We start from the raw sequence: 23046 nt of genomic DNA, 5'->3' as shown, positions 1-23046 counted from the left end.
CTCGCTAAATAAACAATTAAGACTTAGCCTTACGAAAAATTAGAAACCATGAAAACCTATTTCGTGAGGGAGTGCGCTCGGCCACACCGGGGTACAAACCTTGTTACGTAGGGGAAATGGGTGATAAATGTCTATCCACCGAATTAATATTGATGAGGGTTGTATCGCCAAAGCGTGCCCAAGTTAATGTGAATTTGGATCATGGACACATTTATTCGAAATTTGGGTTGAACTCAACAAAAGTATTCTCGACCATAGCCGGATGTGTTTTGGGCTAAAGATAAATATTAATGTAATTTTATCGACCAAGAGTTCTAAAAGTAGAATCGATTAAAGAGTTAACCCACCGAGTTATATTGATAAGGGATGAATCGGCTACACCGTGCCCAAGTTGATATGAATTTGGGTCTTGGAATCATTTATCAAGTTGGGTAGAGGTCACTAGATAAATGCAATAAAACTTGTTTAAATTAAAATTTACGTGTATTATTATTATTTTAAAACGACAAGTGTTTTATTCCTTCTATTTTTGTTTTGTAGACCACTTTTATTTCTCATAACAAATGGCCGCACCAAACACCAACGCCACCACTCTCACTAATGTTTCATGGCTCCGATCCTTCATGGATCGTTGTAAACTTGAAAAGATGGGTCAAATTTCTCCGATTGGGATGCCCAACTCAAATTAGTCGTTCAAGGTGACGACAAGTTTCGTTACCTCATTGAGGCCTCTCCACCCGAACCTAATGCTAGGTCGAGTGCCGCCACTAGGGAAACATATGAGGTTTACCACAAAGAGTCCGCCACTATGAAAAATGTGTTGATTTTTGCTATGGAGGCGGATCTCCAAAGGAGGGCCTTTAAAATGGGCACCGCTTATGAAATCTATTCCAAACTTGTGACAATGTATGACACCCCGCGATAAAGCGGAAAATATAACTAATAAATTAAAGCGGAAATTTATGAGATTTTAAAAAAACTTTTAAATCACTAGTTAAATATTAACACGCGGGTGCCAAAAAGGAAAAGAAACAAATACTGCAATAGACAAATTTAGGTTATTACAACCCAAGTCTAGAAAACGGGGAAAAGATATCCACGAATAAACATATAAGGGGTTTCTAAACTAGCAACTAAGGCCCAATGGTTTAGTTCTCGCTAGCCCACACGCCTTCCCCACGTAAGCATCATCACCACCTGTCATTCATGTAAACATGAACGCCACAGTCAGTGGGGAGTAACTCAAGGTTCTCCTAGCCACAATATGTCGAAACGAACATAACAAAGAACATAAACAAACAATCATATTAGGTAAGACATGAGTGAATCGAATCATAACTAAACATGAGATCATACGTGTTTAAACCAACAAGAGTAAAAGAAATGATGGAATAAACAAGTAAGACATAAGCAACAATAAATAAATGGAAAAGAAAGACAAGGAAACAGACACGACCACTTAACCACGAGCACGTTTTCAAGGAGATATGACCAAAGTAACCATCCAAATAATGCAAGACATTTATCACTCTTAGACTATAATTTCCTCGGGTAGGACTACGATAATAATACGGTCCTAGTCTAAATCTGCAGATTCTCGGGTGTACATCCCGATTCGACGTGCGCCAGCACAGCACGCACCCAAGACTCGACTACTAAGGAGACCGAGTACCCCAATCGCGAAACAAACACGAAAGTGGCGGAAAGACTAAGATAAGACTCACTTGCCGAACAACACAAGTGGCCAAAAGCCGTACTTGCGGAAACAAAGACAAGTAGGCCAAAACCGTACTTGCGTAACAAAGACAAGTAGGTCAAACCCGTGCTTGCGTAACAAAGACAAGCGGGGGCAAAAATGTATGTCAAGCACGTACGATGGTAATATGGCATTTCTACAAGAATACGACTCTTACAAGTAATTATAATAACCTTTTCATGCTTGTAACATATAAATAAACATTTCATTTCATAATTATACATGCCGGTTAAATAAAATAAACAAGTACATGGGACGAGATTATTAATGTCGCACTCATACTTATGGCTTGCATCTCACCATAAGTACGGATGGGAACATCGGTCCCGACGATCATATCGCAACTAGAGGGCCTATGGCTCACCCCTAGTGTCCGATAGGATCACGACTCACACCACCGAACAATACAAAACATTATCAAGGATATGACCCTTCACAAATAATTACTTAACAATAAATATCTCACACTTGTCTTATGCAGATAAATATTTCATTTTATAATTTATCATGCCGGTTAAATAAAATATAATAAATGATAACGAATAATTTACGTTATATGAAAATTACGGAATAAAATGTGACCAAGCCCACACGGCACATTCAGGAGCCCAATAAGTAAATCATGTGAAATCCAATGAATGGACTAGGCTAAGCCCAATAAATAAATCATGTGACAAGCCCAACGGAATAATTAAGTGAATGAACAATATTAACTAATTACGTTATATAAAATGTGAGAATTAATCATGTTTTAATTAAACTAATTTAGCACCAAAACAGTTAATAAACATGACTAGCCCAAATTACCAAATATAGCTAGCCCAATTTAAAATAAATGTGAAGAGTCCCAATGAATAAATATGACAAACCCAACTTACTAAGTATAACTAGTCTAATTCATTAACCTATCTAGTCCAATTTATCAAACATCACTAACCCAATTACCAAGATTAAACGAGCCCACGAACTAAATCGAATGAGCCCAACCGAATAAATGTGTGAGATGACGATATTAACGAATTACGTTATATAAAATACGAGACGGATATTTAATTATATTTAAATAACCCGACTAGCGCCAAAACAATTCGTGAGACGATTCAAACACGTCATTGGGTCGCACCCTGCACGACCTCCATACCCAACTATACACGACCTCCGTAAGCCGCCATACCCGATTCCAAACCAACCCGGTTACTACCCCTAACAGTCACCATACAAACCACCAACTACCGCCCTTACAATCACTCCCCCACGGCTAACACCCAGCCTGTAAAACAGTCCACCTACCCGTTCTTAAAGCCACCCAAACAACTACCCAAAATCCGTGTCAAACAAACTCAACCATTATGTCCAAAATCGAGCCAAACCAGTCCTTTTTTTCGGTCCCAAACAGAGTCCCACAACTATCAATTCGACTCAAAAATCTCGACGGAAACGAAAGCAAGGTTGGGGAACGGGAATGAACACACTTAAAACGTGAAATACTCGCATCCGACTCAACAACAACAACACTCTAGAAGTCAGAAAGATTGTGACCATAGCTACCATCAAAAGACGCAATATACAATCGAAATAAGGCATAGTCGAAATCTCATAAGGGCATTAAACTATGAAATCAGTCAAATTAACATGTAAAGTACTTCCTAAATTCATGTAATCCACCACACACGAGCCAAAGGACACAAAGGCTCAATATTTACGACCATAAGGATGAAAACCGAGTGAAAAGACGAAGATATCGACTCATTGTCGAGTAACCTATCACCGTTACCTTATCCTCGCAAATTTCAAAGTAAGAACGTCCAAAACACGAGTCTATCCTCAGTCTTCAACTAAAAGGGAAGAAAAACGAGTAACATGGTTACATAGGTCACAAAACCGAGTTTGTAATAAGATTCCCATTTCGAAAATTCAACAAAATTAAGACTTTCTTACCTAGAAATGAGGAGGAAGAAGAGAGGAAGCTAATGGTATAAAAATGGTGAAGTTTGGTTGAGAAATGGAGTCGGGATCTTGGTTTGAAAGGTCGAAAATGGCGTCGTACGGGGTCTGCTTGTTTCGTTGCTGCTGCTGTTGTTTTTACGCAGGAAAAGAAGAAGAAAGAGGGAGGTTGAGGAAATGGAAATGCAGGGGTGGGGGCCGGATAAGTTACACACAACCACACAACAATAATGATAGTAATATATATATATAATAATAATAATAATAATAATGATAATATATAATAGTAATATATACTCCCTCCCATTCACAATAAACCTCCCATTTCATTTTGGCACAAATATTAAGGAAACACACTACCCCACCATATAATTAAATTTGAACCACACAAATACACTACCCCACCATACAATTAAATTTGGACCACATAAACACTTACCAAAAAAAGAAATAGGAAGGTTATTGTGAATAGACGGAAAAGGAAATAGGGAGGTTTATTTTGAATGGGAGAGAGTATTAAAGTAGAGTGTGAAATGTTAGGTGGGTGTGATGTGTTGTCATTATAGGATAGGTCGAGAAAGGTTAGACTCACAAGTGGAAATGTGACGGTCTATAGCTAGACGGAATTTAAGACGAAGATTATTATTATTACCGTCATTATTATTATCCGACCAAAAATACGTATATATATTATTATATAAATCATGCCTCAAAAATATAATTTAATAATACGTATTTTTATAAAAATGAGCTTTTATATAATACGTTCATAAAAATCGTGTTTGACATAAAATTTATTAAATTGAATAATTCAAAAATATATAATAAAGTGATTAAACGGTTTAATAAATTTTAAATGTCAAAAAGGGAAATTCGCGGGTGTTACACAATGTTCTCACAAGCACCGAGGATCGTCCAATATGAGGCGGCCTCGGCATTCTTTGATCTCGATTTCAAGGAGGGCCAAAAGGTTAGCCCTCACGTGCTCAAATTGTTGGAGTTAGTCGAGACGTTGAAAATTCAAAAGGTTGAAATCCCCAAGAACCTCATTGTTGATAGGATTCTTCACTCCTTATCCAAAGTCAAAGCATATGTACAATTTCGGGTGAATTTCAATATGCAAGACAAAGACGTGTCTCTTGAAGAGTTGCACAAGTTACTTGTGCAAGCCGAAAGAGACATTGAGCTAAATGTTAACCCACCTAAGGATGTGCTTAATATAAGCACTAAGAGTAAGGGGAAGTTCAAGAAGAATGGGAAAAAGAGTAAGAGGCAAGCTCCCATGAACACCAAGGCTAGGACTTTTGAAGCTAGCACTTCCAAAACCAAGAAGGGTCCTCTTGGTAAATGCCATTATTGTAATGGTGTTGGACATTGGAAGAGGAATTGTTCCAAGTATCTTGGTGACCTCAAAGCTGGAAAGATCACTCTAGTAGGTAAATGACTATCCTTTTTTTTATGTTTCTAATTCAACTATGGTATTTTGATACAAGTTGTGATAATGTATCCCCTTTTTATTGTAAATAGGGCCTCCTCCAAGCAAAGATAAGGGAAAAGAGAAGCAAGCTTAAGAAATCATGTAGGAGCTAGGAGTAGCTACCAATGAAGCTTGACTTTTATTATTGTCTTTATTCTAATGTTATGGATTTTAGAACTATTTTAATTTCCGTGTTCGACATGGAAATGTGTGATCCTTTTAAACAATGGTTGTATTTTGGATTTTGGTGGTTTGGCTTACAACCCAAGTCACCCCTTTTATCGTATTTGTTTGTTCTAAAATTCGTCTTTATATGCTTGCATATAGAAACATATGATCATCCACTTAAAGTGATCCAATAGACAATTATAATGATAGGATTCATTATATGTCCACAAGCTTGAGGCTTGTGTATGATCAATTATAAAGTGATGTTGAGTTGATGAACTCTCCTAAAGGAATGTCAATTACCAAGTACACTCATCAAATCTAAAATCTATTAGTCAATCTATGAGATAATCCTCCTTCTACTTCAAAATCATTATTTGTGTCTCATAAAGCTATCTTTGAATATCTAGTGTATTTATTCTAAAGATAGAGTGAGAGAAAAATGAAGACACAAAGAATACAAAGAATAATTTGTATGCTTGAGTAAATGAGATCTACGAAAGAAAGAATGACTTGTATACCAAAATAGATAGTATACGTGAATAGATGAGATCTATGGTCTCGAATACATGAGATCTACATGACAAACGAGACCAAGTGAAGTAATCAAAAGAACATGTTCTTAAGATAACTACACGAAGAGACCAAAAGAAAGTTTTTGAAAGATAATGACTAAAGAAAAGTCTCAACAAGAGATTTTGCTAGTTTATAACCTAGATATAAATAGAGTTTAAATATTGATAATTACTTAAGAGCCTAAATGAAACAAAGTTGCATCCTTGAATATAAATGAGATTTATGATTAAAAGTTGCAAAGAAAGATATGCAGAAAGCTAAGTTAATTGTTAACCACGCTAGTGTCGTTACTTAACCTCATTATGAAAAAGAAATGGTTAAAACCTCCTTCCGAAAAGGGTATTTTGAGAAGGACGTGTATTAAATGGGATTTCGCATTTAAGTGATGACATTGCTACGTATCATTATAAAAATGAATGAGTTAGAGATTAAAATCTCTTTCCATAAGTTTAAGATTGAAACCTTTTCAAAATAGGTATTTTGAAAAGATATGTTGGGAACATATATGGTTTATCTTAATAACTTAGCAAAGCAAAATTGATTTCTATTCTTGAAATGTTTCGATCGAGTAGTCAAATACGAAACATGTGGGATTAAGTGGGAGTTTGAAATTGTCATGTGAAGACATGAAATTTAGTGGGAGCTATCATCTTGTAAAATTTATAACTCATTACTCATTGAGAATGACGAGCTAGTACTATCTTTCACAAAGAAGTATTTGAGTTTTCAATTTTGGATGAAAATGGACTAAAATGAATCCAATCACAACGTGGGATGTTGGATAGGCATTGAGATATGCACATCAAATCAACAAGAAACGTAGGTTATTCATATCGATGAAAATAGAATTACCATAAGCAGTCACGGTCATTCATTGAACCTACTAATGGTTGATTACATGATTTAAGATTACTAATATTTCCGCCATTAGAATAATCATGCACATGTCCTATAATGAATCATATGCTTAAGAGCATGATGAGTCATTGGTAAGTCATATAAGAATCGTCATGAATTCTCGAGGAGAACTAATGAGCTATTCTAGTGTTTGATAGAACGCTCTGTTATGTGACAAGAAGTTGCACATATTGAAGTTCGAAAACGCGTAAGTATTTATGAAAATCCTAAGCTATTTAAACTAAAAGGAGAAATAAGAAGTTTGAAAAGATACTTGGTTATAGTAAGAAGTTACTCAAAACTAGTATTTTCAAATTTACTAGGACTTATGAGAAGTGCTAAGCTAATCATCTTGACAATTGTAGCAAGATCCTACAAAACCTATACCTGGTACATTATGAGTTGGAAGAACACTTGACTAGTGCAAGTTATGTCGTCCACCATAATTCGTTTGTTATGTGATAAGCAACAAGAAAGTTCTCTCAAAATAAAGAACCTAAACCTAGTCAGGGTAACTAGATATGTACCTGGTAAGATTCATGCTATGTAAGACAAACATAAAAATAAAGGAAAATGCAATTCAAGAGTTTGAACACATGGACACATGGTGTGTTAAACTCATGTTGCAAATGACTAGTGTTTACACACTTACAATATACATCACAAGGTGGTAATATGGTATTGACTACCCGAATGTGATGTCCACATTTATCGTTTGAGTTATTATTAACTCACCCTATACTTTGTTACATCCAAACGGGTTGTAGAGACAATTGAACCCCGTTAAAGTGAACACGGATTAGCATTGTATTCGCCCATAGTCACTTACATTAGGTGACGTCTCGAAGTGACTAGAGTGTGATGCGATTGATGGCAAGTTCAAGTGTCATGGAGTCATGTGAGATGACTAGTCGATCACATAGGCAGACTGTTAGGAACACTTTGTCGGGCTAATGACCGCTTATAGAGTTCTGGCAAATTTATATAGCCTGGTCGTGGCGAGAGCTACTATAATATTCTAATGAGTCAATTCTTTGACTAAAGACTGTTCGCCTAAGGTGGCACAGTTTCAGATTAACTTTGATTTATGTTACTACGATTTTCGTAAATGGGGTCAAATGGACATATTTTGGGTTATGATGGCCGTGGCTAATCGAAAAGAATAGTGCGATATGAATTGTCCACCCCTTGTCAGGGTTAAAACAATATCTCAGGGCCACTCGAGTAGTAATGAACTGGGAATGCGTGGCCACGCTCGGAAAGTATCTATGGTAGATAATTCCGGTCAATCAGTTATTCTCCAGATCGAGAAAACCGATCGAGAAAACCACTCTCTATATGATCACTTGCAAATACGACCTGAAAGACACCTTGCATTGAGTGGGAGATAGTAATAGGACAAGAGAATTGATGACGCACACTTGTCGAGGACAAGTGGGAGATTGTTGGAATATGTGTCCTTCGACAATAATGCGATCACAACTGTCGATCATAATGATCACATGTTTAAATCTCATTTTTAAGAATACATGTGGGATGTAATATTTTACAGTCAACTGGTCCACACATATCGGTAATGATTGGCGGACTACAGTTTGACATTACTGTCGTGCGACGGTGGTGATCAGTTGATCCCCTTAGGTCATACCTATAGGAAATACTCTTAATTGATTATTTAATTAATCGTATGCCGATACGAGTTAATTAAATTGCTTAAAATTGACAGATGATTTGTGAGTAAGATTAACGTGTCTTATTATAATTCGATTAAATTAGATACGGTCTAAATAATCGAATTGTTTTATTACTTAGATAAAATTATTGTTTACGAAACAATTGAAATTGAATGAATAATTTATTATAAATACAAGACGTTGTAATTTATAATTTGATAAACCGTTTTGGTACAAGTAATTACGAATTACTAGTCGATTTTGTATATGACATATTTTATGAGTATGTTGATTTTTAATATGTTAAAAATACATTACAATTTCACATGTCAAGTAACATGTCACATATGTCACAACTGACAAATGACAAAAATAAAATGGACCTTCCATTTTATGTTGAAGTGTGCCGAAATGAGGAGGGTTAGAGTTTTTAAATTGTGTTAATTATTTTAAATGGAAAACACAATGATCACCCTAGTGAATAGCCATGCAAACCTATTATTTATTGGGAAGAATACAAGCTCATGCATTGTGTGACGATCCGCACACTTGAACCCTTAGATTTATTTATGCTTATGTAATTTCATTTCCATTGTACATTTGTAGTAAGTATTTTCTTAGTAGTTTTAGAATAGGTTTCCATAAATAGGTATATCGCTATTCTGAACTAAACTTGTAAAATCAATGTTTCCTGCTACCAGGATGTAACTATCATATTTCCCTCTTTAGGGAGTACTAGTGAATGAAAATCTACTTCCTACCTTGTGCCTTCGTATTGCTTGTTGTTGCTTTGTTGTGAACGACTCTTAGCCTTCACTTTACTAACAAGCCGTGTTTGTGGGATCGACACTAGGATCCCGACTCACACCCCGAGACTCGAGTATCGTGCTAGTGGGCGATCCCTCACTAGTACGAAGATCCTTGTCGCTTGCATCTTGCCTTGAGACGGGCAAAGGTGCGTGCCACGGTCCGGCAAAAGTAGCGGACCTTGACATTTGGTATCAGAGCCCGGTCTTCGGACGGGCGTTTGCAAGCCGAATTTGTTTATCGAGATCGAGAAAATGGGCGAAACAATCGAGGACCGAGTGGATGCCTTAGAGGACACAATCGACGTCAAGCTTCCCAAACTCGAGGACATCGTTATGCGGATGGCTGCGAGCCTCGAGGAGTTGCAAAAGACGGTTTGTGACCTTGAGACGAAGGTGGACGGGATGGAAACCCGCATCCTAGCGATCAGTGGTGCGATCCCCGACGATCGGGAGGAAGAGATCAATCATCTGCATCGAAAAGTCGAGATGTTAGAGAACACTTGCGCCACGCTCGTGAAAGCGGTGGCCAATGACGGGAAATCTGTGGGGAGCCATAAGGTGAAGGCACCTCCACCTCGTGCCTACGATGGGGCAAGGGATTCGAAAGCGGTCGATAACTTTATCTTCGATGTGGAGCAATACTTCCGAGTAAGTGGGCTCGACGAAGACGCGGAAGTTGTCACTGCAAGCATGTATCTAGTCGACGATGCCAAGATGTGGTGGAGGGCTAGGTACAAGGAAATCGATGCGGGCACGATTACGGTGACATCGTGGGCCGACTTCAAGAAGATCTTGAAGGATCACTTCTACCCCGAGAACACGGAGTTTGTTGCTCGGAAGAAGTTGAAGGAAATCAAGCACACCAAATCAATCCGAGAATATGTGAGGGAATTCTCAGCAAGCATGCTCGAGATTACCGAAATGTCCGAGACGGACAGGACATTCGAATTCATTGATGGGTTGAAGAGGTGGGCTCAACAGGAGGTCATGAGGCAGAATCCCAAAACTCGTCTTGGCCATATCGATCGCGGAGCGCCCGCTCGACTTTCACGGGGAGCGAGAGGCACCAAGAGTTGTGGCACCAACGGGGAATACTGGTGTGTCACAAAGTGGGTACAATGGACAAAGGCCACAAAACAGCGCCATTTCAGTTGGGAACAGTCGGTTCCGCTCACAAGGAAGTCAAGCCCAATCGGCGAGCACTACAAACTCGCCCTCAAGCTCGTCTTCGAAGGCGGGAAACTCTACTGCTTCTACTACGAAGAGACCGTTCGCGTGTTTTGTGTGCAAGGGTCCTCACAAGATGGCCGATTGTCCGAACAAAGCGGAGTTCAATGCCATGTTCAAGCAGATGCCGAAAGGGGCTCAAGAACGTCTTGATGGGGCGTTGGCCGACTATCACCAAGAGTGTAACGAAGACTCGAGTGATGGTGAAGACCAACCACGGATGGGCTCACTCCAACGGATCAGCGCGATGGGGAAATACGAAGATTCCTCCGCCAAGAAATCCAACGGGCTCATGCACGTGGACTTGATGGTGAATGGGAAGCAAGCACGAGCCTTGATCGACTCGGGCGCCTCCCATAACTTTGTTACGAAAGAGGAAGCGGATCGGTTGGGGCTAGTTCTGCGGGATGCTAACGTGTTTGCTGAAGCTGTCGATGGGAAAATGAGACGCGTCCAAGGAGTGGCTAAGAAGGTCGCGGTCCAAGTGGGTGAGTGGGCAGGGGAGCTCGACTTCACCACCGTTCCGCTGGATGACTTCAAGTTAGTACTCGGGATGCAGTTCTTTCAGAAAGCATTGGTGGTATTGAAACCGAGTGACGGATCGATGCTACTAATGGGGTCTATCGTAGTGAAGACGGTGAGACGGCGACGAAGACAAGGGGCAAGATCGAATTTCGGCTATGAGGGTGATACCGACGCCGAAACAAGGGATGCGACCTTGGAGAATGCCTAAAGGTTCGGTGGAGCCGAGGGCGAACAAGACTCAAAGCTAACTACGATGCTAAGTGGCCGGGGACGAAAGAAGAGTCTACCCTCTCACCGAGGAGTAGACAATGAGGGCCGAGATGCCCAAAGAAGTAGGCCGCGTCGATGTCTTGAATCGACGTCCTGGTTTTGCGGGTCGGTCGACCCAGGAGATAAGGCCTCGTACCATCGGGGCCGCGTCGATGTCCGAATCGACGTCCTGGTTTGCGGGTCATCGACCCAAGAAAGAAGGCCTCGTACCATCGGGGCCGCGCCGAAATCGATTCGACGTCTGGAGATCTCACATTCCCTTGAATGCGAGTCTTTGAAGTGACGAGAGACAAGATGAAGGTCCGTTGGGGCCGCACTTGAAGGAATCCCGAGAGAGGACTTTTCAAGCAGCGGCAAAGTGGACTTTCCCGAGAGACAAGGAGCACGTGGTGGACTTGGAGAACATGATGTTCGGCAGCTTCTATGTCTAGGAACTCCAGCCTATCCTTGAAGGGACGAAGAGGCCAGTCATTGTTTGGGACGAAGCGCACATTCAAGCCGAGTTGTACAAGCCAATCCCCAACACCGCATGGACGGTCGAGCTCACCGAGGATGTCTCATCGAAGCACCATTCAAGATTTTTGTGTTGTCGAGGGGCAACAGATTAGGTGGGGGAGAGTGTGACGATCCGCACACTTGAACCCTTAGATTTATTTATGCTTATGTAATTTCATTTCCATTGTACATTTGTAGTAAGTATTTTCTTAGTAGTTTTAGAATAGGTTTCCATAAATAGGTATATCGCTATTCTGAACTAAACTTGTAAAATCAATGTTTCCTGCTACCAAGATGTAACTATCATATTTCCCTTTTTAGGGAGTACTAGTGAATGAAAATCTACTTCCTACCTTGTGCCTTCGTATTGCTTGTTGTTGCTTTGTTGTGAACGACTCTTAGCCTTCACTTTACTAACAAGCCGTGTTTGTGGGATCGACACTAGGATCCCGACTCACACCCCGAGACCCGAGTATCGTGCTAGTGGGCGATCCCTCACTAGTACGAAGATCCTTGTCGCTTACATCTTGCCTTGAGACGGGCAAAGGTGCGCGCCACAGTCCGGCAAAAGTAGCGGACCGTGACACATTGGCCACCCTTCCCCCCTCCCCACCGGTTTTCTAGAGGAAAAGATAAGAGGGTTTTTCCTCTATTATTCATTCACCACTTTACTTAATTTTTCTAGTGTTAGAAAAATACTCTCTAAAAAAACATTTTTTAGAGATAGAAAACTCATAAAAATCCTCTCCTCTTAACCGAAATAGAGGAGAACAAAATTAATATTTTGTGTCCTAATTTTAAGTAAGATTAATATTATTACTAGTTCATAATAATATTGGTTATTAAGGGTTTTCTTGGGTATATGCTTTTGGGAGAGATTCTAATTTGAACCATGTTCATCCATTGTTGGAAAGCTTAAGAACTAACAAGTAGGAGATCTTGTTGGTGCCCAAAATCCAAAACATCAATGTAAGAAGTGACGGTTTCTTCTCTACCTTGTTTTATGTTTGCATGCATAAGATCTTGTATTTATTTTATGACCAAATAAATTAATTTATATATGAATATGTAAACTTTTGAGATTAATGAATCCTAACAAAGTTAACATCAAGCAAGAACATGAACTCATAGGTACTGAAATTTAAGTCCTAAAGAACAATGTGTACATCAAATGATGACTAGAATTTTTTCTTGATACGAGTTAAATATAAAATCGACAAAAAATTGCTATTAGGTGGTTGCTTTAAGAAGGAAAGAATATGAATATTTTATTTTTTACAGCCACAGCCACAGGTAACCACATTTTGTACAGGTGAACCTGCAACCGAAATGAAAACCGCCTAGTAATGTATACAGAATTACAAGTATGAAGAGCAACAGTGGACATACAACTTTGTTGCTTGCTCCTTGGTAGTCCGTGGAATGAAGTCTCATTGAGAGATATCTTTACCAAAAAGATCAGCGATTCCCTTGGCGGGATCAGCTTGTTTTACTAGAGACTCCCCGACCAAAACCTGCAAGATGTAGTAGTGGTATCACATCAGAACATTAGCATTAAGCAGCTCCGTGTAGAAGTAAGGATTAACACAAGTAGTGGTAAAAGGTTTGTAAAAGTAGTGTATCAAGTGGACAAGCGGTTTTTAAATAATTAGCTCTTATCAAATGATAACAACATAAACTGACACCACTGCCCTCTGCCCCAAGGGTTCCCAAATATGGCGGAATAAGGCAAGATTCGATGTAAACAGCCTTACACTGTGTTTCCAGAGAGATGGGGAGTAAGGTCGTTTACTGTCCAATTTTTTCCTATGTTTAAAGGAATTTAGTTGTTTCCACCCCTTGTATAACTGAATTGTCCCCTTCGCTTTCCCTTCAAATCCTTCCATTCGAATGAAGGAATTAAGAAAAATAGGTCGAAAATGACATTCAAAGACTGCTACTTTATAATAAGAAGCATAGCTAGTAACGTAAACAACTTTGTTTTATTCCATCGTGATCCAGAACCATTTTGATTAGACACTCTTTAGCTCTCATAAAGTCCTTTACAAACCAACCATCCGGAAAGTCTCAACTCTCAACTATGCAAAATATGACAGCCTGTATAAAGACGAAAGGCGCTAAGAATCAATTGAAATTGCAAGCAAGATGTATAAAAATTTGTGCCCACTCACCGCTTCAACACCTGCCTCTTGTACATAAGCAATATCAGCAGGAGTGAATAATCCAGATTCACCAACCACCTGAATTACCAGAAAAATGTTCAGCATCGGGGAGAAACAAATTTAGCCAGTATACTTAGATCTGTACGATTAACATGCAACGATATAGGGTATAGCTGGAATAGATGAGAATAAACTCACAATAATGCCTTTCTCGCGAATAATTTCCATACGTCTAGCATCAAGAAGTTTCCTCGTGTTACTAATATCAACCTTGAACGTCTCTGTCAATGCTCAAAGAAATGCCATTTTTGTAAATGACAAAAGGAAACAGATAATTGCAACAAGTCAATGCATTTATCAACAAAAAACAATTTGAGTTCATGAGCAATGAAGTTTCGAAATGGCCCATCTTCAAAGAGTTCAGAAGAAGCCTTACCAAGGTCGCGATTGTTTATTCCTATCAGCGCAATTCCTTCAATATTAAGCACACGGTCCATTTCCCTTTCATTATGGACCTGTCATGGAAATATATTTCATTAAAGAACTCTCAGTTGTGAAATTTTGAAGTACACCAGAATAAGTCGTAAGCTTAAGTCCCTAACAATCTAACTAGAATTACTCAAAACTGTTCTTGTTGCAAGACGAACACAAAAACTTGTTCTTTCAAGCAAAAGCTCTAAAATTGCATGAAAAAATAGCTGAACAAGAGTCACTTCAGTTTGATCCACGATCTTGAAGTTCACAAAAGCTAGATTGATCAAATAAAGACATGGGATTAAGATCAACTTGTACGCTAATCCCAACTATAAGGGTTGATGCCTTCATGGTTGTTTTGATCTTATTTGGCAGATCTACTAGCAGTGAGGCTTTCTGGAGTAGAGTAGAGCACCCTGGGTGCTACTTTATAGAGAATATCAGGAGAGTTTTTAACAGTGTAACGCATGATAGACTTGCTCTTTCTGTGATCTGTTTTCATTTCCTCAATTAACTATCTTATCTAACGCAATAAGCAAATCTCTGCTCTAACAATAAGAATTAGCTACTCTCATTCCATTCAATAAAGAATACTAGAGCATTACCCCCGCAAATGGCAGGCTAAGGGTCAAAAGCATGTAGCCTTACCCCTGTGCTGTAAACGCACAGAGGCTGCTTTCAAATGACCCATAACGGAATATTGCGTCCGAAATTGCTTCAGATGACTGCTACTTTACTATGAAAAGAAGCACTCTACTTGGCCTTTTTTTATTCCATCACAATCCAAAACCATATAATAGCGAGCCATTCACCAAAAAGCATCAATCTTGGAAATTTTGAGTCTATACAGCAGCCGTGTATTCGAAATAAAAAAGTTTTAGTAATAGGCCTTTATCAAATGCAGCAAGTACTTCAGCCTAAGAAGTATGGATATAATTGATTAAATATAAGGGGAAGAGCTCTGTTTTGTCACCTCAACTAGCACTGATAGACCCAATATTTTGCTTATCTTTGACAAGTATTTGATGTCTAGATCAGTCAGAATAGCAGCAATCAAGAGAATTGCATCAGCCCCTTTTGTCCTTGCATAGTATATTTGCCAAGCCTCTACTATAAACTCTTTGCATAACAAAGGGCACTGCACTAACAAAATGCTGTTAGATCATTTGATGTTGCATTTTAGAGTACGAGAATCCAATGTCCAAAGTAAATAATACAACTTTCAAAGACTCAAACCTTTACTCCGGCATTACGTATAGCCTCGAGATTTTCAAAGCTTCCCTTCAACAAAGAAAAAAAATAAGACAATTTTATGATATCTGTAATGACATAGGCGATTTTTAAATTGTTGAATAAAGGTTGAGAATGGCGACTTTACCTGAAAATACTTTTTATCTGTCAGAACACTTATACATGCAGCTCCACCTTTCTCATAAGCTCTGGCTATCTCAACCTGTATCGATAACCTTTACGTAAGAAAATTTCCTCTTTCCTATTTTTCTAAATTAGCTATCTAAAAAATAACCACTACTTGGTAAAGGATTTGACTTCCACCAACAAGACCCGAAAAGGAAACAATTACAGGAACATTAGACAAAAAAAAATTAATACATTAAGAACTGAGAGAAGAATAGAGCCATTATGTGCCCCGACCAAAGAAGCGCCTATATAATTTTAGATGGAAATTAAAGAACAATGTCCTTCAGAGTTTAGACTAGGTTAATTTTTTACTTTCTTATATATATTTTTTAGGCTTAAAATGAAGTGTCAAGTATCCGTGACCATGGATGAGTGTCCATGTCTGACATGGGTATTTCACATGGGTAACTGAATAATAATTGAAGAGTCCGAGGAAAATAATTGATACCTCTATTATGTGCCTACTAGTCGTACTCTTTTTTCAACTCAGAAGGCCCTTCAGAACAGAGAGAAAGCATTTTTGTCCTCAATCATGTTATAGCTACGAACCTACAATTTTATAAATCATCGACCGTAGTAAGGCATGCTGACCACCTGGTGATATCAGCTACTACGATATTCTTGACAAAATCACATCATGCACATCTCCTTATACTAAAAGAATAAGAAAACTGAAAATTTTCCCGCCTAAATGATTTTAACTAGAAATTGGGCCTAACTTTATCTAGATATGTATTGGACCTAATATATGCCTTTTATGTGTCATAGTATCTTATAAACACGGTAGCTTTTATAGTTGGGTCAAATGTATTTTATTCATTATTATCTCATTAGTCCAATATATGTATCTTAAATGTCGTAAATATTATATTTAAAACGTATGCAGATTTTACTCATATTATTAAAGTCAATGTGTGCTTTTCACTTTTCTATTCTTTAAATTTTTTACTCTATTTAAATTGTTACTCTGTATATTGTGACAAAAATTACAAAAATAGTTATATGCTTCAAATGCGTAAAAATAAGCATAAGTTTTTGTAATTAAACTAACAATCTTATTTTTTTAATCATAAACTTATCGCGAGTAAAAATGTAAAATTCGCTGTATTTTAATTCTTAGTATTTTTACACATTAACAATTGTAGATAATTAAAAATAAAATTCAAAGTTCATTTATATATTATTAGCTCTAATTATTAAGTTCTCTACACACGACAAATTAAAATACCGTGCATTCGCACGGGCTCTATACTAGTTGGTGTTAAGCCTGATCACTATAGGCTAAAGATATCTACAGCAGAAATTTTCTATTAAGAAACCAGCAATACTGCATACCCAATATACAGGGAAAAAGATGAAGAAAATACCGGATCAAAGTCCTCTCTCAGGACACCTCTACTAGGCGAAGCTTTTTTAACCTCGGCAATTAAACCAGGCAATCCCGTTCGCTGGTGCGCCATTCTTAGAGCTCCAATGAAATCCCTCGTTGGAGAAGCATTATCAAGAGCTGTCTTCAAAGATCCAAGCGATCTTCTCGCTTTCCACTAAAAAGGAACTACCAGCTTACAGGATGACTATGCAAAACGAGTATTATGGAAAGAACGACAACATTTAAGTGGCTGTCAGAGAGGGCAAAAGACCCTAGAATACCTGTGAGACTTCTATGTCCTTGTTCCAAATTATTTCCTCCAAAATATTTCGAGGCGTATTTCCTTCATTTTGTAGCCGAAACTCAAAAGGACCCACATAGTGCAAAGGAGGCCCTGTCGGAGGCCGTCTTCTAATAGTTATTCCTTGGGTAGTAGCTACTGTCTCTTGTAACCCCCTCAACTCCCATTCCTTAACTTGACGAACATTCTCAGGGGAGTCATCAACAGATGAAACTGACTCAGATGTTTCCTTGGAGTCAAACTGCAAAGCAACAAGTGTATTTAAAATTGATTCAAAGTCCAAACTCTAGTAGCTTCATGCCAATGGATGATCAGTGATTTGATATAGCATGTACTACTTCCATCCCATATTAATTCCCCCATATGACTTTGAATGTCAACCAATGTCCACTTTCACCATAAATTTATCCAAATATATGTAGAAATGCAGTGCCAAATTTGTCAACTTCAAATTTATCAAAACTATTCTGCCATAGTACATATCATTAAAAAGTTCCAAATCTTGTATATTGCGAGAAAAAATCAATCAAGGTTCACAGTATATGACTATTAGACTCGAGAACAATAAAAATGGGATGAAGAGAGTATTACTCAGCACTAATAGCAAATGCCATGTAAAATGATAAATAAAAGAGAAGCTCGATCACCTTCTTGTTTGAATCAAAGGTCCTTTGAGAACATTGCCTACGAAAATCATAGAAAGGATGCATCGACTCGATGAACTTCGTGCTGTAGAAGATAGTAGAAACCTTTCATTTTTTTAAAATCTTTCATAAAGCGAGTAAAGAGTTGAAGACTCTATTCTACACCAACCTTCCCATCCCACCCCACAAACAGAAACTATAAAATGGGAAGAAAAAAATCACTTTGAAACTCCTCTTAAATAAAGGCAGCAATCTTAGAATCAGACCTCATTGAACAAAAAGCCATCGCTTTGCAATTATACAAAATTATAGAAATGATCAAACAGTGCCTCTGCACAGTTCATTAACTTTTCAAAGACTCGAAACAACTAAAGCAAACAATTACAATGACAACAAGCTAGATCAACCACGGCATCATTTGAATAAATACTTCCACGTCTTCATTCAGAATTGTAATAAATGGAATGCTGAGCACATTTTACCCCCTGCCTTTAATATACATAATTAAGCTCAATACATCGCAGAACATAGAACTAAATGAAGTGTCTCTAATGTCATCAGCCTTATCATATCCAATCGAAGGACTTGAAAATCTAACACGCGATTGAAAAGGCATTAGGCTGTAAAAATGCAAAAGGAAACCTGTTGAGCTCGAATGAAGCATGCATTACGTTGTCGGAAATCCATGGATATACATGCTCTTCTAATGGATAATCGCTGTAAGAATACTGTTGGCTTGGTAGTAATAGTGGTTGGACTTGTCAATGCCATAACTCCTTCCATTGATCAAACTGCAATTCAGCTCAGATTAGTCTCCAGAGCTGAACTATTGTGTATGGTAACAATCACGCATACTGGGTACACAAAGTGGATCCAATGTGAATGTCAACTAGACAACATAATAAAATCTCAATCTGGCAGAAAAAGACCCACCAGACCTATGTTAAGCGGGCACGTCGCCCACCTAAATGTTTCTAACTTTCTATTAAACTACAGCCTTCCATCCCATTAATATTATCCTATTTGACTTAACTTTGGTCTGGTCGGTGCATTTCGGGCAAAGTGGCAAATAGGCTCCAAATGTTTGAGACTGTGCAATTTAGCGCCTTAACTTTTAAGGGTAGCAAATTAACCTCTTTAGTTTTAATGGGTTTGAAATTAAACCCGATTAATAATTTCAGTCGGTTACTTGCCGGGAAAGAGTAACATGCCATCGTAAAAATAACAAGGATTAAAAACTCACACTTATCTACCTACCTATAACTGTAAGTTTTAGCTCTTTGCCTAATTCATCCACTCTCACCCCATTTCTGGCTCCCTCTCACACTTGTAGACGCTTATGGCTTTCCACTACTTTCACCTCAAACTTCTTGCTAAACTGTAAAGGCTTACTTCCCATATCTCATTCACCATTTCTAATTGAAAGAGTAACAGCAGCTAGCAAAAGTTCGTTCTTGAAAGTTGTATAAGCTTGTCCTATAGGGGGTTCTTTATTTTTCCTTATGGTGTTGATTTTGCTACAAAAAGTTGCTACATATATAGTAGTAGATGGGTAGATATGATTGTCTTCAAAGGAATAAATCTAGAACGAAGATACCAAGGAGGAGAAGAAGCACATAAAAATTGGCGTAACAAAACCTAAATAATAGCCATTTTTCCAATGCCATGTAACTCTTTTCCAACGAGTAATTGACTGAAAATTGTTAATCGGGCTTAATTGCACATTCACTAAAACAAAAGGGGTTAATTTGCTCTAGTAAAAGTTTAAAGGGCTAATTGCACCAATATTTGGGGTCTATCATGGCAACTTTTGCATTGTCTTTCTACATATGTTCGGAGAAATTAATGGTTAACTTAAAGTCGACCATCAAAATTAAGCGGGAGTAATTACTTTGGGACGAAGATAGTAGTATCCTTCAAAACAACAACATCATTATCTCAATGCCTAAAGGCCTCATGCAAATTGCGGGGTAGGAGGTCAGATGTAGGCAGCCTTACCCCTATGTTGCTAACACAAAGGGGTTGTTTGCGGAAGACCCGAAATGACAATGACAATAAATTGCCCAAGATGGTACATATAGCAACGGGTCTCTGTATACCCCTAAGTAGTCATAGGGCATAGCCTAATACACCAACATGATCTGAGACCGCACAACTGTAACCATTTAAACTTGAAGAACCAAACTTTAAGCATTTATAGATTCTACAACACTTGAACATATTAATCAAGTGAATGTTGAAACCTTGATCATATTACTCACTCATAATTTACAATGTTTGTTTTGCTCTTTATTTGTCCATCTTACTCCCTTTGTTTCACTTTATAAGTCGTTTTAGAAAACACTGTTTTTATTTGGTAATTAGTTGTTTTGCATTTCTCGTGAACTTCTTACTCTAATTGCAAATTCCATGCACTATTTAACAAATCAAAGTTACTTTCTTTGGTTAAAACAAGACATACAAAAATTAATGTTGCCTTTTCAATTTCGGATAATTATCATACTTTAACTAATATTATAACAGTTCCAACGATTGTTCTTAATCCTTGTATAATATCCTAAAATGACTTATACTCCCTCTATCCCAGTGTTGTCCTATTCCATTTTGGGTCTCAGTCAATTGTTGTTCTTTCGATTTTAAGAATGAACTTGATGAGCAATTTGATCCTTCACACTCAATTTGATTCATTTGTCATTTAGTAATTGACCCTCCTTTTTCCTTGGTCTTTATGCCAAAACTAAAGGACAGCAATTGAGCGGGACGGAGGGATTACGAATTTTTCCTTGAAAACCCCAATTGCTAATATATCTCAAACATGTAATTTGCAGCTTCCCAGATGAAATATCACTAGAAAACAGCTAATTAACCAAATGTAATTTTTTTGTTCAAAGGAACCCGAAATCACGCACTTAGTCGCATTACAATAAGAGGACGGGGATTCAAACCTTCGACCTGGTATTCTTAACCACTAGACTAAAACATTTCGGTCCATGTACAATATTAATGAGAAAGGAGATTTACAACCCCATTTTCCAGAATCAGAAGAGATAATAAGCAATTAAATGCTGGAAATAAAGAGGAAAGAATAATGAAATGGAAGAAAATGATTACCGGTAGGATGTTAAAGTTGGGAATTTGAGGAAAATTGAAGATGACGATATTCTGGATTCTGGGGTTGATGTTCGAACGGCTACGAATGAATGCATGATTTTTGTTTTCAGATTCTGAATACATGATTTTATTAGTTGTTTGTTTCTAGTGCAACTTCACAATGTTAGGTCCCTACCAAATTAAGGACGATATCCTAATCTTAATCACAATATTGACTTCTAAAAAAAAGTCAATATTTATTTCAAATCTTCCTAAATCCTAATTTTCCTAAATCCTAATTATTTCCTAATACTATTATTTCCTAATCTTAGTGAATCTTTGGAAAAAAAAAAAAAACTTATATAAGAACACTGTGGTAGGGTTTAAAGCATTACATCGTCTGATTTTTATCGTCACGCTTCTAAATCTTAATTGTTCTCCAGGAGTTTTACTCATAATTGCTTCTTTAATCAATGGAAATTGTTCTTCAGGAGACGCTATTATCAATTAATCGCAAAAGAGGTAGACCACTCAAGGTTTTTTGCAACGTACAACATCATGATATATTACCTCTTGTTATACCAAGAAGAAAATGGTCCAAAGTAATCAAGGTTGTAAAAAAATCTGAACATAAGAAAATCGATAATCATAACATACTCTCAAGCATAGATGACGGAAAAGTATTTGCAGATGAGATTTCAAGCGAAGATGGGACTATAAATTCGACTTTGTCATCAGAAGAGTTACTAGAAGAACATGTTCCTTGGTTATCTCAAGTTACTATACCTGGGTCAATTCCGAATTTGGATAGTTTGTTCTTCAATCCGACTAATCTCGACATTCTTGTAAACTTTTTTGATGATATACCTACCGTGTGATTTATTCTTGTAAAAGTAAATTGATTATGGGCATAGCTTAATTTAATTACAAGATCAATTCGTGTGTGTTTTAAAATTTAAAACTAGTTTTGATTCCCGTTCACTGCATGGGACAAATTTATTTTGCAATTCAAAAAAATCTTCACATAATGAATTATTTCTTACAACGCATGATGCGTATAGTTTATATAGGCATTTTGTACTTCATTTGCACGCATTCCTATGCATATTTAGTAGTGTTTAGCTACAAATGTCCCCCCGAATTGTCTACTTTGGTTTCTCTTGTATTATTTGCAGGTATGAACCGAAGAGGAGCGTAGTCAAGCCTATAACATGTCCCTATGCATGCATTTAGAGGATGAGTTGAGTCGGAGCTTGGAGACTACTATTTTGAGATGCGCCTAGAAGTAAGGAAGCTTAGCAGACAAAGGAAGAGCTTCATATTGCTAGTGCCTATTTTGAAGAGCCATATCTCGAGTTATACAAATGATAATCAGCTGATTCTAATTGGAGATGAAATCTTATCCTCTTAGCTTTTCAACGCCACCGAAAACGCCTGATTTGCCCAAGTAACAAAGAAATTACGGCCGTTTGAAGTTCAATGCGCGAAGCAGGAATTACGCGCTGGAAACCACTCGATCGAGTACAAAAGTCCTCGATCGAGTCCTTTTTGTGTTCGATCGTGAGGTGCTATTATGGAGGTCCTCGATCGAGTAGTTGAGTTGCTCGATCGAGAGGTTTGGTTGGCTTCTTCCTCGATCGAGAAGATTGAAGATGCTCGATCGGGTGTTTTGAGATCTGACGTGAGATTTTCTCGCGTAAACTTATTTTCTAGGTATTCTAAGTTCTATTTAGGTAAAATAAATATCTCTCCTATAAATAGGAGAGACTT

The 23046-nt window shown here is 37.8% G+C and overlaps 1 protein-coding gene across 2 annotated transcripts; it reads right to left on the bottom strand.

Moving 5' to 3' along the window:
- Positions 1-925: 925 nt before the first annotated feature.
- Positions 926-21412, bottom strand: LOC141612173 (indole-3-glycerol phosphate synthase, chloroplastic-like). Of its 2 annotated transcripts, XM_074430893.1 has the most exons (12): positions 21298-21412; positions 18829-18977; positions 17523-17783; positions 17240-17416; positions 15832-15906; positions 15690-15734; positions 15427-15591; positions 14416-14494; positions 14178-14260; positions 13989-14057; positions 13207-13331; positions 926-1197 (listed from the first exon to the last, which is right to left on the bottom strand). In XM_074430893.1, exons 2-11 carry the CDS (start codon positions 18967-18969, stop codon positions 13248-13250), a joined length of 1179 nt encoding a protein of 392 aa, XP_074286994.1. In that variant the 5' UTR covers positions 18970-18977; positions 21298-21412; the 3' UTR covers positions 926-1197; positions 13207-13247. The 2 variants fall into 2 exon arrangements, with proteins under 2 accessions (XP_074286994.1, XP_074286993.1); XM_074430892.1 differs by lacking the exon at positions 926-1197 and having other exon boundaries at positions 12981-13331.
- Positions 21413-23046: the final 1634 nt, after the last annotated feature.

Source organism: Silene latifolia, chromosome 11, assembly GCF_048544455.1.
Source record: "Silene latifolia isolate original U9 population chromosome 11, ASM4854445v1, whole genome shotgun sequence".
Taxonomy (NCBI): Eukaryota; Viridiplantae; Streptophyta; class Magnoliopsida; order Caryophyllales; family Caryophyllaceae; genus Silene; species Silene latifolia.
Note: the sequence above shows the minus strand (reverse complement) of the source record. Positions and strands in the feature narration are given on the sequence as shown.

Bases quoted from the DNA above. Each gene is read 5' to 3' on its own strand.
- LOC141612173 (XM_074430893.1), bottom strand. From the start codon at position 18,969: ATGGAAGGAGTTATGGCATTGACAAGTCCAACCACTATTACTACCAAG. The intron at 15,907-17,239 runs GTATTTTCTTCA...TTATCGATACAG, and splicing joins TGAGAGAGGACTTTGATCCG to GTTGAGATAGCCAGAGCTTA. The intron at 15,735-15,831 runs GTAAAGTCGCCA...TCTTTGTTGAAG, and splicing joins CAGATAAAAAGTATTTTCAG to GGAAGCTTTGAAAATCTCGA.